Source organism: Manihot esculenta, chromosome 3 (genome assembly GCF_001659605.2).
Source record: "Manihot esculenta cultivar AM560-2 chromosome 3, M.esculenta_v8, whole genome shotgun sequence".
Taxonomy (NCBI): domain Eukaryota; kingdom Viridiplantae; phylum Streptophyta; class Magnoliopsida; order Malpighiales; family Euphorbiaceae; genus Manihot; species Manihot esculenta.
Genome location: NC_035163.2, coordinates 771,106 through 782,247, shown reverse-complemented (window position 1 = coordinate 782,247; position 11,142 = coordinate 771,106). Strand labels below are relative to the sequence as shown.

The 11,142-nt window shown below is 33.9% G+C and overlaps 1 protein-coding gene across 1 annotated transcript; it reads right to left on the bottom strand.

Annotated features, from left to right (window-relative positions):
- Positions 1-882: 882 nt before the first annotated feature.
- Positions 883-10,277, bottom strand: LOC110611833 (formin-like protein 18). Its single transcript, XM_021752347.2, is given in 18 exon segments — positions 883-1,065; positions 1,068-1,163; positions 1,280-1,346; positions 1,478-1,558; positions 2,190-2,306; positions 2,412-2,483; positions 2,736-2,830; positions 4,000-4,081; positions 4,177-4,227; positions 4,320-4,400; positions 4,652-4,693; positions 4,883-4,981; positions 5,705-5,776; positions 6,061-6,187; positions 6,287-7,152; positions 7,257-7,478; positions 8,432-9,135; positions 9,815-10,277. Coding segments are annotated over 18 exon segments (3,042 nt in total). The 5' UTR covers positions 9,894-10,277; the 3' UTR covers positions 883-976.
- Positions 10,278-11,142: the final 865 nt, after the last annotated feature.

Here is an 11,142-nt window from a genome sequence, read left to right as displayed (position 1 = left end):
TGTTGAACATATTAAATGTTGATTCATTTTATACAGACTTATATAAGCGATTGAATTACTTAATATATCAAAATAACTAATTAATTTAATATTATAATCCAATTACTTACTTTGTAATATCAAATTTCAATTATTTATATTTACTTTATACGTATGTGGAATTATTACAAGTTTCAATTATTTATATTCATCTTATACGTATGTGGAATTCTCTAACGGCTTATTTGTTATTTCAGTATAATGACATGACTAAAAGATTTCAAGTTGAATTTAAACTTTAATGCAAAAACTAACAAAAGATAATAAAAAAATAAAGAAAATGATTTTCATTATTGTATCAACTAGAATTGTGTACAAAGAAAGCTGAGAAGAGAAGTATGAAGGGAAGTGGAAGTGAAGCTTTCTTCGATTTCCATCATGAAATTACACAATGTATGCTAACATTGATTGACTAGATTTAAATATTTACATCACTATGACTAAAAATATACAGAAGAAATATACAACCCTTTTAATCAAATATATATCTCCTATATGAATTATGAAAAGAAAGGGTGTAAGAAAATATTTTTACGACAAAATTCTCGACATATCTTGCAAGTGGTTCCTCCAACGAGACGCCGTCTCACCACCATCTCTGCTCCAAATTAAAGCAAATAGAGATTTGTTAAAACAATGGACAAACAAAATATCAGATCATGGGTTCACTAGAAGAGCAGAAGAAAAACACAAACCATAATAGGTATTAGTTCTCTTGCAGCTTCGGATGCAGATTTTGTACCCATAATACGCGCCTGCATATCTTCTCCTGCATTTCTTGCTGCAAGGCAAAATGCTTTCCTTTTTCCGTTGTTCATTCCCTGTTTCTGGTTGCGTCTTGTCCTCAAATGGATGTTCATCCGTTAGTATAATGCGGCTTATCTACATGGGAACCGCTTTCTGATTTGATCGATAGATTAACATTTATAGCACTTGATCATTTGATATTCCCACTCTTGATAGTATTTGGCATCAAGTTTTCAGACTCTATTTTGTAAGAACCTATCTTCAACTTCTCATTTTCTCTTCCCTCTCTGCCTTTCTCTTTTCAAATTCAAGTTGCTTGTAGTTTTCCTCACGGGCCCGGACAAACATCTTCACGAAATTACGCAGCGTAGACACAACTGTAGAATGAATACACAGAGTAAAACATCTTAAAACAAACACATCCTTTTGATTTTTTAGCATTTACACTATGTTACTCGATTAAGAACAATAAGATCTCAAACTTTCTAAGTACCTTGCTCAAATGAGAACCGGGCAGGATCTTCTCCAAAATAAACTGCCAACGCATCTGCATTTCTACCCTGAAAACATTCAAATCCAGAATAAGTCTTAATACCGAGAATATCTAATGCCGGAGCACTCTGTAGTCTGTGGATATTGAAAAGCAGGTTCCTTAAATATTAAAAGCATGAAGAAGCAACTTAGGCATTACCGCAGTAACAAAAAGTGGCGCCAAAGATCTCACTTCACGTTCAGCAGAATCTAGAAATGCCCTTAGAATCTGGACATGGTACTAAACGGAAAAAAAAAAAAAAAAATGTCAGTACACTTCTTATATTTATAAATTGAAAATACGTGAAATATAACCAAAATCAGCTGTAGTCCAACTTTATAATAATAAAGAATTGAGGAATCTGCTAGCCTTGCTATGGAACCTGAAGTGCTAAACATAACATGCACCTTCAACCATAAGCCTATTGGGTAAAGTGTATTGTCCATGCTTACCTCGTATTGCAATTTTATCATAAGAATAGGAGAGTCAGAAATTGTATTTAGACAACTAGGTCCTAAAAAGGCTTTGACATGAAAGAACCACTCAACTTAAATTTTGACTCTTAGGTGAAATGGTGAGTGCACCCAAGAAAAAAAGGTTCTCCCCTCTCATAATCAGACACTTGAATTGACATTAAGTTCTCTCCATCAATAAAAAGACGCATCCTGTCTGTCTGATGCTAGATCAAGCATAAATCTAACTCACAAATATTAATCTGCTATGGTATCAACTTTAAGCAAATAAAAGAAAGTGTGAGAAAATGATTGTATGCTTGCAAGCTTCAATTCCAAATAGGAACTTCCAACAAACATAATCCTGAAAAGCCTAATCCATGCATATGAACCACAGTTGTCGATATGTAAGACTTAACCTTGCCAAAATTTTCTGACACTTCAACATCATTCTCTGAAGCAATCAATTCCTGTGCAACTTTCTCCAGCCCTTTACTAATGGCTTGCATTTCCTCTGCCAAATATTTCAACTGTATCTGCTTATACATCAAAACATTTAATAAAGCATTGATTAATAAAACAGATATGGGATATTTTCACAAAATAAACGCAATAACAAAGAAGAAGAAGAAGAAGAGCACTTTGGTTGCAGCCTCCAAACTTGTGAGGTCCTTTGGAAACTCCAGCAGCTCCGGACGCTTTTCATCAAGCATCTACAGGTCAAAAGCCCACAAAAATAATTTAATGACACATAACTTTCTGCCAATGCATGAAGATGTTCATTTACCACGTTCCGCTATTATTCACTGAAAAGAATGTAATACCGAACCCAAACAACAGTTTTTAGCCCTAATTCAGTTTTCCATTTTGTTTTGTTGCTCCTCTTATTTTCAATATGCACAAGATGAAGATTTGGAATCAGTAAATTCATTCTAGGGAGCAGTAAGAAAGGGTTAACATTTTACTTTGCAGAGATAATGCATGAGCGTCATCTTGTTATTCCGAGCTCGTGTATCTGTGAGTTTGAGGAGACTGTCCAACCGAAATCCAACAGCAGAACCTAAAACAGTATAATTATAAATTGTTAATCCCAGCGTCCCAAGGGAGTCGCATCAAAACTCTATAAAAGATTCAGTGGAAAACAGGATAAAGATGGTAACCCAAAAAATATTGAATTTAATCTCATCAAACGAGAAAACATTCAGTCTCAGAGAGACATCGTTGCTTATGCTAGTATTCCATCAGAAGGTAGAAAAATCTGAGGATTACTCAGTTGCACACAGCATCCAGTTTAATACAAACAATGTGTAAAATGTGAATACTGACAATGAAACAAATGCAATATTTGTTATGGATAATGGATATAGAGATAAGAAACTACTAGATAAATGCAATCTATTTATTGCAGATAAAATCTAGTCTTAGTTGATAAACTTCTTCAAGATTTGGACTTTGTTTAAGAATGGATTTGGTCTATCCATTATCAATAACAATATTCCTCATGGGAATAGTAACCATAAAATTAAAATGATCATTTTCCTGGTCAAAACCCCTTGAATAACCTAGTTTGTTGAGTTTAACTATAGCATGGTGTAAGACCTCTCCACATCATTTTCACTAGGTCTGATCAAGTGCAGGGTAATAATCCCCTGGGTCATCCTTCTATACTGAGTTTGACTGCATCAAAGAGTATGAAACCATGAATACCATACATCATTAGGCCTTATCGCTTCTGATACAACAATCACCTGGATGAACACAATTAATATTTGCTATGGATACCATAGATCATCAGGCTTTATCACTTCTGCAACATATTTTAATAAGAATGATTTACAGGAAAAGCTTGGTATTTTACAATAAGAAGATTTGGGATTCTACTTTATAGAGCAAAATTTGGATCTTACGGTGAAAGGTTCAAGATTCTAAAAGGAAAGGATTTTAGGAGTAGGAATGAAGTTTGGCATTTTATATATGTAACATGAAAGTTCAGAATTATACTGCGGTCCTCTCTTAAAAAGTCACGTGACGCACATAATGAATTAAAAAGAAAAAAGAAATTATTGATAATTAGACATATATATCCAAAGATGGAATGGCTCCATCTCTAACTTGGCACAAAATTTTATTTGTTTGAGTTTCCTAATTTGCTTAATCTACTGTTATGCAAATTCCAAATGTTTTTGATGGAAGTCACAACAAAATCTAACCAATGAATTTGCAACTCACCCCTTGCAGTTCCGTGGTTCAAAGCATTACCCAGGGAAAGAATAGTTTGCATGACCCGTTTCAACTTGACTGAGCTCCTGATCTGATGAACATATTGAAAATGGTGCAAGAAATGAAAAATACAGAGAAAAATTTCAATAGAAGTAGACAGAGCAATAAAAAGAATATAAGACTTGCCTCTTCAGCAGCTGAATTTACAACGTTCAAATTTCTTCTGAGGTCAGAGACCTGAAAAAGGTGTAAAACAAGGCAAAATTAAAAATAATAACAATAGGAAGCATCAGAAAATCAGCATACTAAGGTAAGTTTTGTCCTCTAACCTGGTGATTGAATTGTAGCTTAAATGAAAAGACTCTTAGCTTTGACTCTACCCGTGGCACTTTCATCATTTCCAAGAAGAACTGCCATAAAAATACGTAAGTCATTTAATTGAGGAGTAATTAAAAAAGGAAACAGACAGAAGACCATATATATGAAGTACATTCCCAATTGCACAATTGGTTCATTAGAGAGATTAAAGGAAATCAATCCACATGAAAAGGATGTTTTTTTTTTTTCCATTAACAATTTGAATTTCTGGCATTAGGTGTAAGGGCTATAAGTTAACATAAATGTAAAAGAGAAACTTAAAATGAAAATGACTATGCCACACCTGTTCACACTTTCCCAAGTTCTCCTTATCTCCATTATAACCCTGAATATTTATAATAAAAAATCTAGTTATTACTCAAATAGGTACAGAAGAATGCACTTGCATCTTGAACTGATACAGTTTTTTCTGTATGACCAGCTAGAAATGAAATAAACTGGTCACAACATATTAAAGTTCTAACTATATTAATGAAGATGCGAAATATTTTATATGAAAACAATTTTTCAATACCTTTAGCAATGCCGTCTCTTCTTTTGTTGGACAGAACTTGATAAGGTTATCAATCTGATCAACATCAAGGGCTGAATCATCCATGGCAAGGACTGAAATCTGCAAGACATTGGCAGCAGTGCAAAATGTTAAGAGGCCAATAATAAATCATGAAATAGGTTAGAATCCTTATCCTTGATCCATACAAAGCTACAGGACTTCAAATAACTAGTTCCAGAAGAAAAAGGGGAGAAATGGAACATGGATCAGGGGCTAGTCAAATTTACAAGAATTAACATGTCCTCAGATTGTCAAATGAAAAGGAAAATATATGAAGTAATATTTCAATCACCACAAGAAAACAGGGCACACAAGGCACACTCAGGTGGAAAAATAAAATCTGCAACCATTCATATTCAATTTGTTCTCAAGAATAATAATGCTCCAGGATTGTTATGAAATATAAAAGAAATTACAAATCACCATTAATAATTATTAAATTTCAGTTGAATGGCAATAAAAGCCTTAAGCACTATAGTATGGAATTTCTGGATGAAGCACAGAGAAAGAAAAAAGGTACATGGCATAAGCAGAAACATTTAAGCATGTCATGTAAAAAAAATTTAATCAATGACCATCATGAAATCACTCACATACATAGAAGTAGTCTCATACGAATTTACTGAACCTTTATACAGAAAATGATAATGATGTTTTTTCTGCTTTTTTACTTCATGAACTATGATCTATAGTATAAATTTGTTCAACCTCACTTTTTTAACTCAAATCATTTTGAGATGCATTAACTTAAAAAAAAAAAAAAGCAAAAAAGGTTAAGCATACCATTAGGTCAGACAGAGGAACCTTAACTTTTGAAAGCATGATTTCACAATTATATGCCCGTCTAAGCTCAATCTGCAGAATCAGGAAATACCTTGTGAGAAAAGAAATAATAGATGTTTTAATAATTATTAAGTGTACACCAAGAATACACCCACAAAAATAAGACAAATAAAAATGATCATGCACTAAACATGCAAACTTGCTGCAAAAAGAGAAGTAAAAGAAAAAGAAAGGCTCTAGTTCAGAAAACAAACAAAAGAACCAAAGAAGATTGCTTTTGAAGATGAAAAGGGAAAAAAAAAGGTTAGATGACATCAAAACAATCAAGTCCTTTCCTACAAAAACACACTATTTACCAGCTGAACTTTATCAGATTTACGTCCCAAGGTGCGACGATTTGATTTCCCCTCCATGCCTCCTTGACCAGTAGGTGCAGCTGCTGAGAAAAGACTCTCAAGTTCTGCCATGTCAAATTCCGGAGCCCTAGCATAGAAAAAACAGGGTAAGGATGAAAAAAAGCAGAAAGAATAATTGTAACTTAAAAACATTTCTTAAAAAACAGGTGACAAAAAAGATGTATACTTGGAAGCTTCATCAGATTTTTGTGTCTCAGCCCAAAGACTTCCTTGCATGACTCTAGTTAATTTCAACCAATGATAAGGCCTCAGGTTGGCCTTTTTAGGTTGGACCTGACTTCTTGGATTTGGACGTGAAAGGCCTCGCCCCTTTACACTAAATGGAGGACCAGAAGGTGGTCCAGGAACAGAGGGCACAATTCCTTTGCTAACTCGAGAAGATGGCAAAGAAGCAGCACACTGCTTTGACAACTCTTCGGAAAAAGGAGCAGGAGGTGGTGGAACAGGAAGAATACGTGCAGAATTGTTGGATGAATTTCGAGCAGAACTAGGAGGAGGAGGTGGTGGTGGTACTTTAACAGAAAAGAAAGAGCCTGATGCAGACCCAGAAAATGGAGGAGGAGAAGGTGGAGGAGACCCAGAAATGACTGCTGAGTTTGTTACAAGCTGTGGGGAAGAAACTGAGATAGCAACTAATGAAGCAACCTCAGTAGGTGGTGGAGGAAGGAGAGTTGCATGTGATTTCTTGATTGCGGATAATGGAGATGGTCCTGAAAACGAAGGTGGTGGAGGAGGGGGAGGGGGATGGGGAGCTGAGAATGATTCATCTTGAACTTTTTCAACATTTGATTCTGGCATATTGCTGCCTTTTTTTGCTTTCTGCGGAGAAACAGCCTCCAAATCTTCTTGGAGTGCAGTGATATGTTGAAGCACATTTAATGCCACATCAGGTCTTGTATCTAGCCAGCCCACATTGCTGAAAACCTCTTGAACTTTAGCAAATGTCTCCTTGCGAAGGCCACCTTTCCCCTCCAAAACCGGCAAATCAATTGAAGTACGAGATGAAGTCGAATCCATCTCTGAAAAAAGAACCTTCAATTATAGAATTGGAAAAGGAAAAACAGTAAGTTGACTCAGACCATATGAAATTTGACATAGCATTGAACACATAAAGAAGAAGGAATACAAGTGGATACCTCTGCTCTGAAGTCTTTTGGAAATTTATCTTTAACATTCCATAATGTGTCAATTTCATCACGGTTAAGCATTAAGATATTTGAGTTTATAAAGGCTGTATTGAACACGACCCGGAACATCAGCTGTTCCCTTTCAAGATCACTCTCAACGCTGATACACTCCATCACAACATCACCTTGAATATGACAATGGATGTCTATTTTTATCAAATCACAGAATTCCTGCAGCAATTAATGAAGAATTTGAGAACCTATAAGTCTATAATTTTAGTTATCATATTCATTGTAATTAGAAAAAACAATTAAAAACACCCTAATTAAGAATCACAAAATGCAAATGAGGCACTTTTTAAGGAATTAATGAACCACACAATCCAAATTAGCATCAAAACTTTCACAAGTATCACCAATATAACAATAGAATTAAGGAAGAAGACCCCTTCACTAACAAGCATCATAATACAGAAATGAAGTAGCAGTAATATCTGAACAGATCATTGAGACAAAGATAAAGGAATGCATATGACTCTTATCACGACATTCAATTACATTAAACTTACAATAACATCTAGTTTTTTAAGTATTTAGAAAGAACTAAAAATAGAAGATCACTCTCCACACTAGTATACTCCATCATCAACATCATCTTGAAGATGACAAAGAATGTCTATTTTAATTAAATCACGAAATTCCTGCTGCAACAACTGAAGAATTTTTAGAACGCTTACAACTTTATTCGTCATATTCATTGTTATCAAATGGTAAATCAACAACCAAGAACCACAAATTGCAAATGACGGGAATGAGTGAACAATGTAACATCCAATTTAGAATAGGAATTTTGATATGCATCACCAATATAGCCTTTAAAGTTAGGAAGAAGACCCCTTCAATGAAAAACCATCATATTTATAGAAAAGGAAGTAGCAGTACTATCTGCAAAAGATAATTGAGACGAAGAAAAATGAATGCACAAGACTCTTATCAGGAAATTCAGTTACATTAAAATTGCTTCCGCGTAAGAAAAGTCTTGCAAGAGCATCTAGTTTTAAGTAATTAGAAACAACTAAAAAATGAAAACATAGCCTTTCACTCAGCAAGCAAGAACAAATTTTGGATCAAAACATAAAGCAGTTGTATAGATACTTAAAGACATACAGAGACACTTGAGCTACCTGCTTGTAATGCCGAACAAGTTTGCTCCTTTTTGGTCTTGAGAAAAGAACTTTGGGAGTTCGATCAGCAACCATTAGAGGGTCCTGACCATAAATCCTAAATATTGGACGGCAACCCCCCTCTCTATTCATGTTGGGAATAACTCTAAGAATAACACAGTCCAGTGTAAGTGCCCTATCCATCGGAGGCCAATGTGAGCCTGTATTGCTTCTTGATACATACTGCAGGTACCTTAGTTGTGAAGGCAATGGATTGAGGGGTGACATCAGCTGCAAAAGCTCTCTAGGTGCTTGCTTATAAATCATTTCTAGGGTTTTCTGCTCACCCGTGAACTGTTTCCTATGTATCAAGAGAGCAGCAAGCATGAAAGCCAAAATTGGCCAGCCACCTCGTTCACAATGCATCAGGAGCATATTTTGTTGCTGAAGGGACAGCCAGCTTTCACTTGATCTGAGAAAGTGGTGGATCATATCCAAGGTGAGCAATGGGCATCCTTCGTAGTGAAGAGGATAATCCATTACAGTCATATCATTTTCAGATAATTTGCTCCCAATCTGGCTTTGATTCTCTCCCTCTTTAAAGTTGAAGACCATGAATGAAGAATCCGGGAAGTAGTCATGGAGTTCACTCGCTATGCTTCCTATATAGTCTTTATATTCATCATCATCATCCAAAATATCCGTCTTGAAGCAGCAACCAAAGACTGTGGAACCAATCAAAATGACAAGTGTCATTGCATAATCAATACTGAAATGAACAGAGAAGCTACTTGCATTATGGCTTAAGAAGAACTCATCCGTCGACCCAAACAAAAAGGGAAAATGAAATAATCTTCAAACTTCAACGTAAAAATACTAACTGATTTTGATTACAATTAAATGCATACAATATATTAAACCATAACCCTGATATCAGAGGATCATATAAAAAAAAAAAAAACTAAAACATATGAAATGAATTACTTGCACTCAGTTCCAGATAAATATTATAACTTATTGGGCTTTAAAATGCAACCGTATAAATGTGGCAAACCAATATAATTTAATAGCTGGAGATTACAATACTACAGACAAAATCTAGTTTGAACAGAGTCTGAGCTATGTCCAAATGGTCAATTCAACATAAGGTGAATGTCAGAATTCATCCAGTATTTCAAAGGTAGAGAAGTTAAAAACTACTCAACTATCAATAACAATGCAAGAAAACTCAAGGCATGCAGATGAAATAAAACAAAAATAAGGCAATTATTAGGACGCTAGCAAAAAATATGAACCATTTTTGTTCATCGAAAAAGCTAAAAATCAAATGAAAGAAGAAGAAAATAACCATAAACTACTAAACTTAAACTCCAGAGTAAGCAACCTGATTCTAGAGAATCGTACCATAAACCCTATCAGATATTTCCAAAAGCCCGTCAGGTGCCTTTCGATAGAAGAACTTCCTAAAAAGAGCCATATCCATCCAAAAGAAAAAAGAAACCAGAAGAAGACCCGGAAATGCACCAACTGAAGCTACAATATTGCAGCAAAAAAACAGCTCCAGAAATCAGCTCTTCATACACAGATCACAGAAGAAGCCAAAATGATGATAGAAGAAAAACACTGCACTCATGGATGTTGCTGCGTGCATTTTCTTGAAATGCACACTTGGTGTTTGTGGCTTTGCATCAGAGACAAGAAACTTAGCTTTCAATCAACAAGAGGTTGATGGTCACAGAGAGAAAGAGTGGGAATATAAATAAGAGAGGAACATAGAGTTGCAGGTAGAGATGGAAGTTATTGTTAAGGACATCCATGATCCAACGATCAGAGGTTTGTTTTGTCTGTGTCTCCATCTGTCTGGTGTAATATAAGAGTTAGTTTTATTTATTATTATTATTATTTTGTTGCAGGCTGTTTATTGCATGATTACGATGTTGTTAATAATACGAGTTTCTTCTTTTCTATTTTCTTTCTTCATCTGACCTAAGATAGATAGTTAGACTTTGCAATTAGGTTGTTAGCACACGTGTGTGTCAAGCGGTGTCACGTGCTTCCCTTCATATATCTGGATCCAGTTGAGAAAATTGCTATTTAGTATATAAATTCGTTAATTAATTTTTTAATATTAAAAAACATAATAAAATATTATTAATATTTAAAAAAATTATTAAATAATAAATTCTTCATTATTTTAATTTACTACTTCCTGAAAAGCATATTTTTCCGGGTTAGTTATTGGCAGTGTCTTTGTCCTTTACAATCCTCAACAAACTAATTTTTCCCAAAAAAAAAAAACTAATTTTCAGTTCTTGAAATTAAGTTGTTCTTCTTTTTTTTTTTTTTTTTTTTCCTCTATTTTAGTAATTTCATTTGCGAATTGTTATAACGTGTTTAGTGTTTTACCATGTTAAAAATGATAAATACAAATATAAAAAATATTTCAATTTAATTGTAATAATAAATTATGACTAAATGATTCAGACAATGATATAATTAATAAATATATTTCTCGTTCATATCAATATATTTTATTATTTAGGGTATCGTGATATATGTAAGAAAAAATTACTATTTATTTTTAAACTATGATAAAAAAATATATTAAAATATATTTATATTTTCAAAAATCTACTATTTAATTTATTCATTAATTTTAGTCATTAATATTTTATTGTTTAATTTTTATAATTTTAAAAAATTTATTAATTACCCTCTTCGATTTAAAAAAA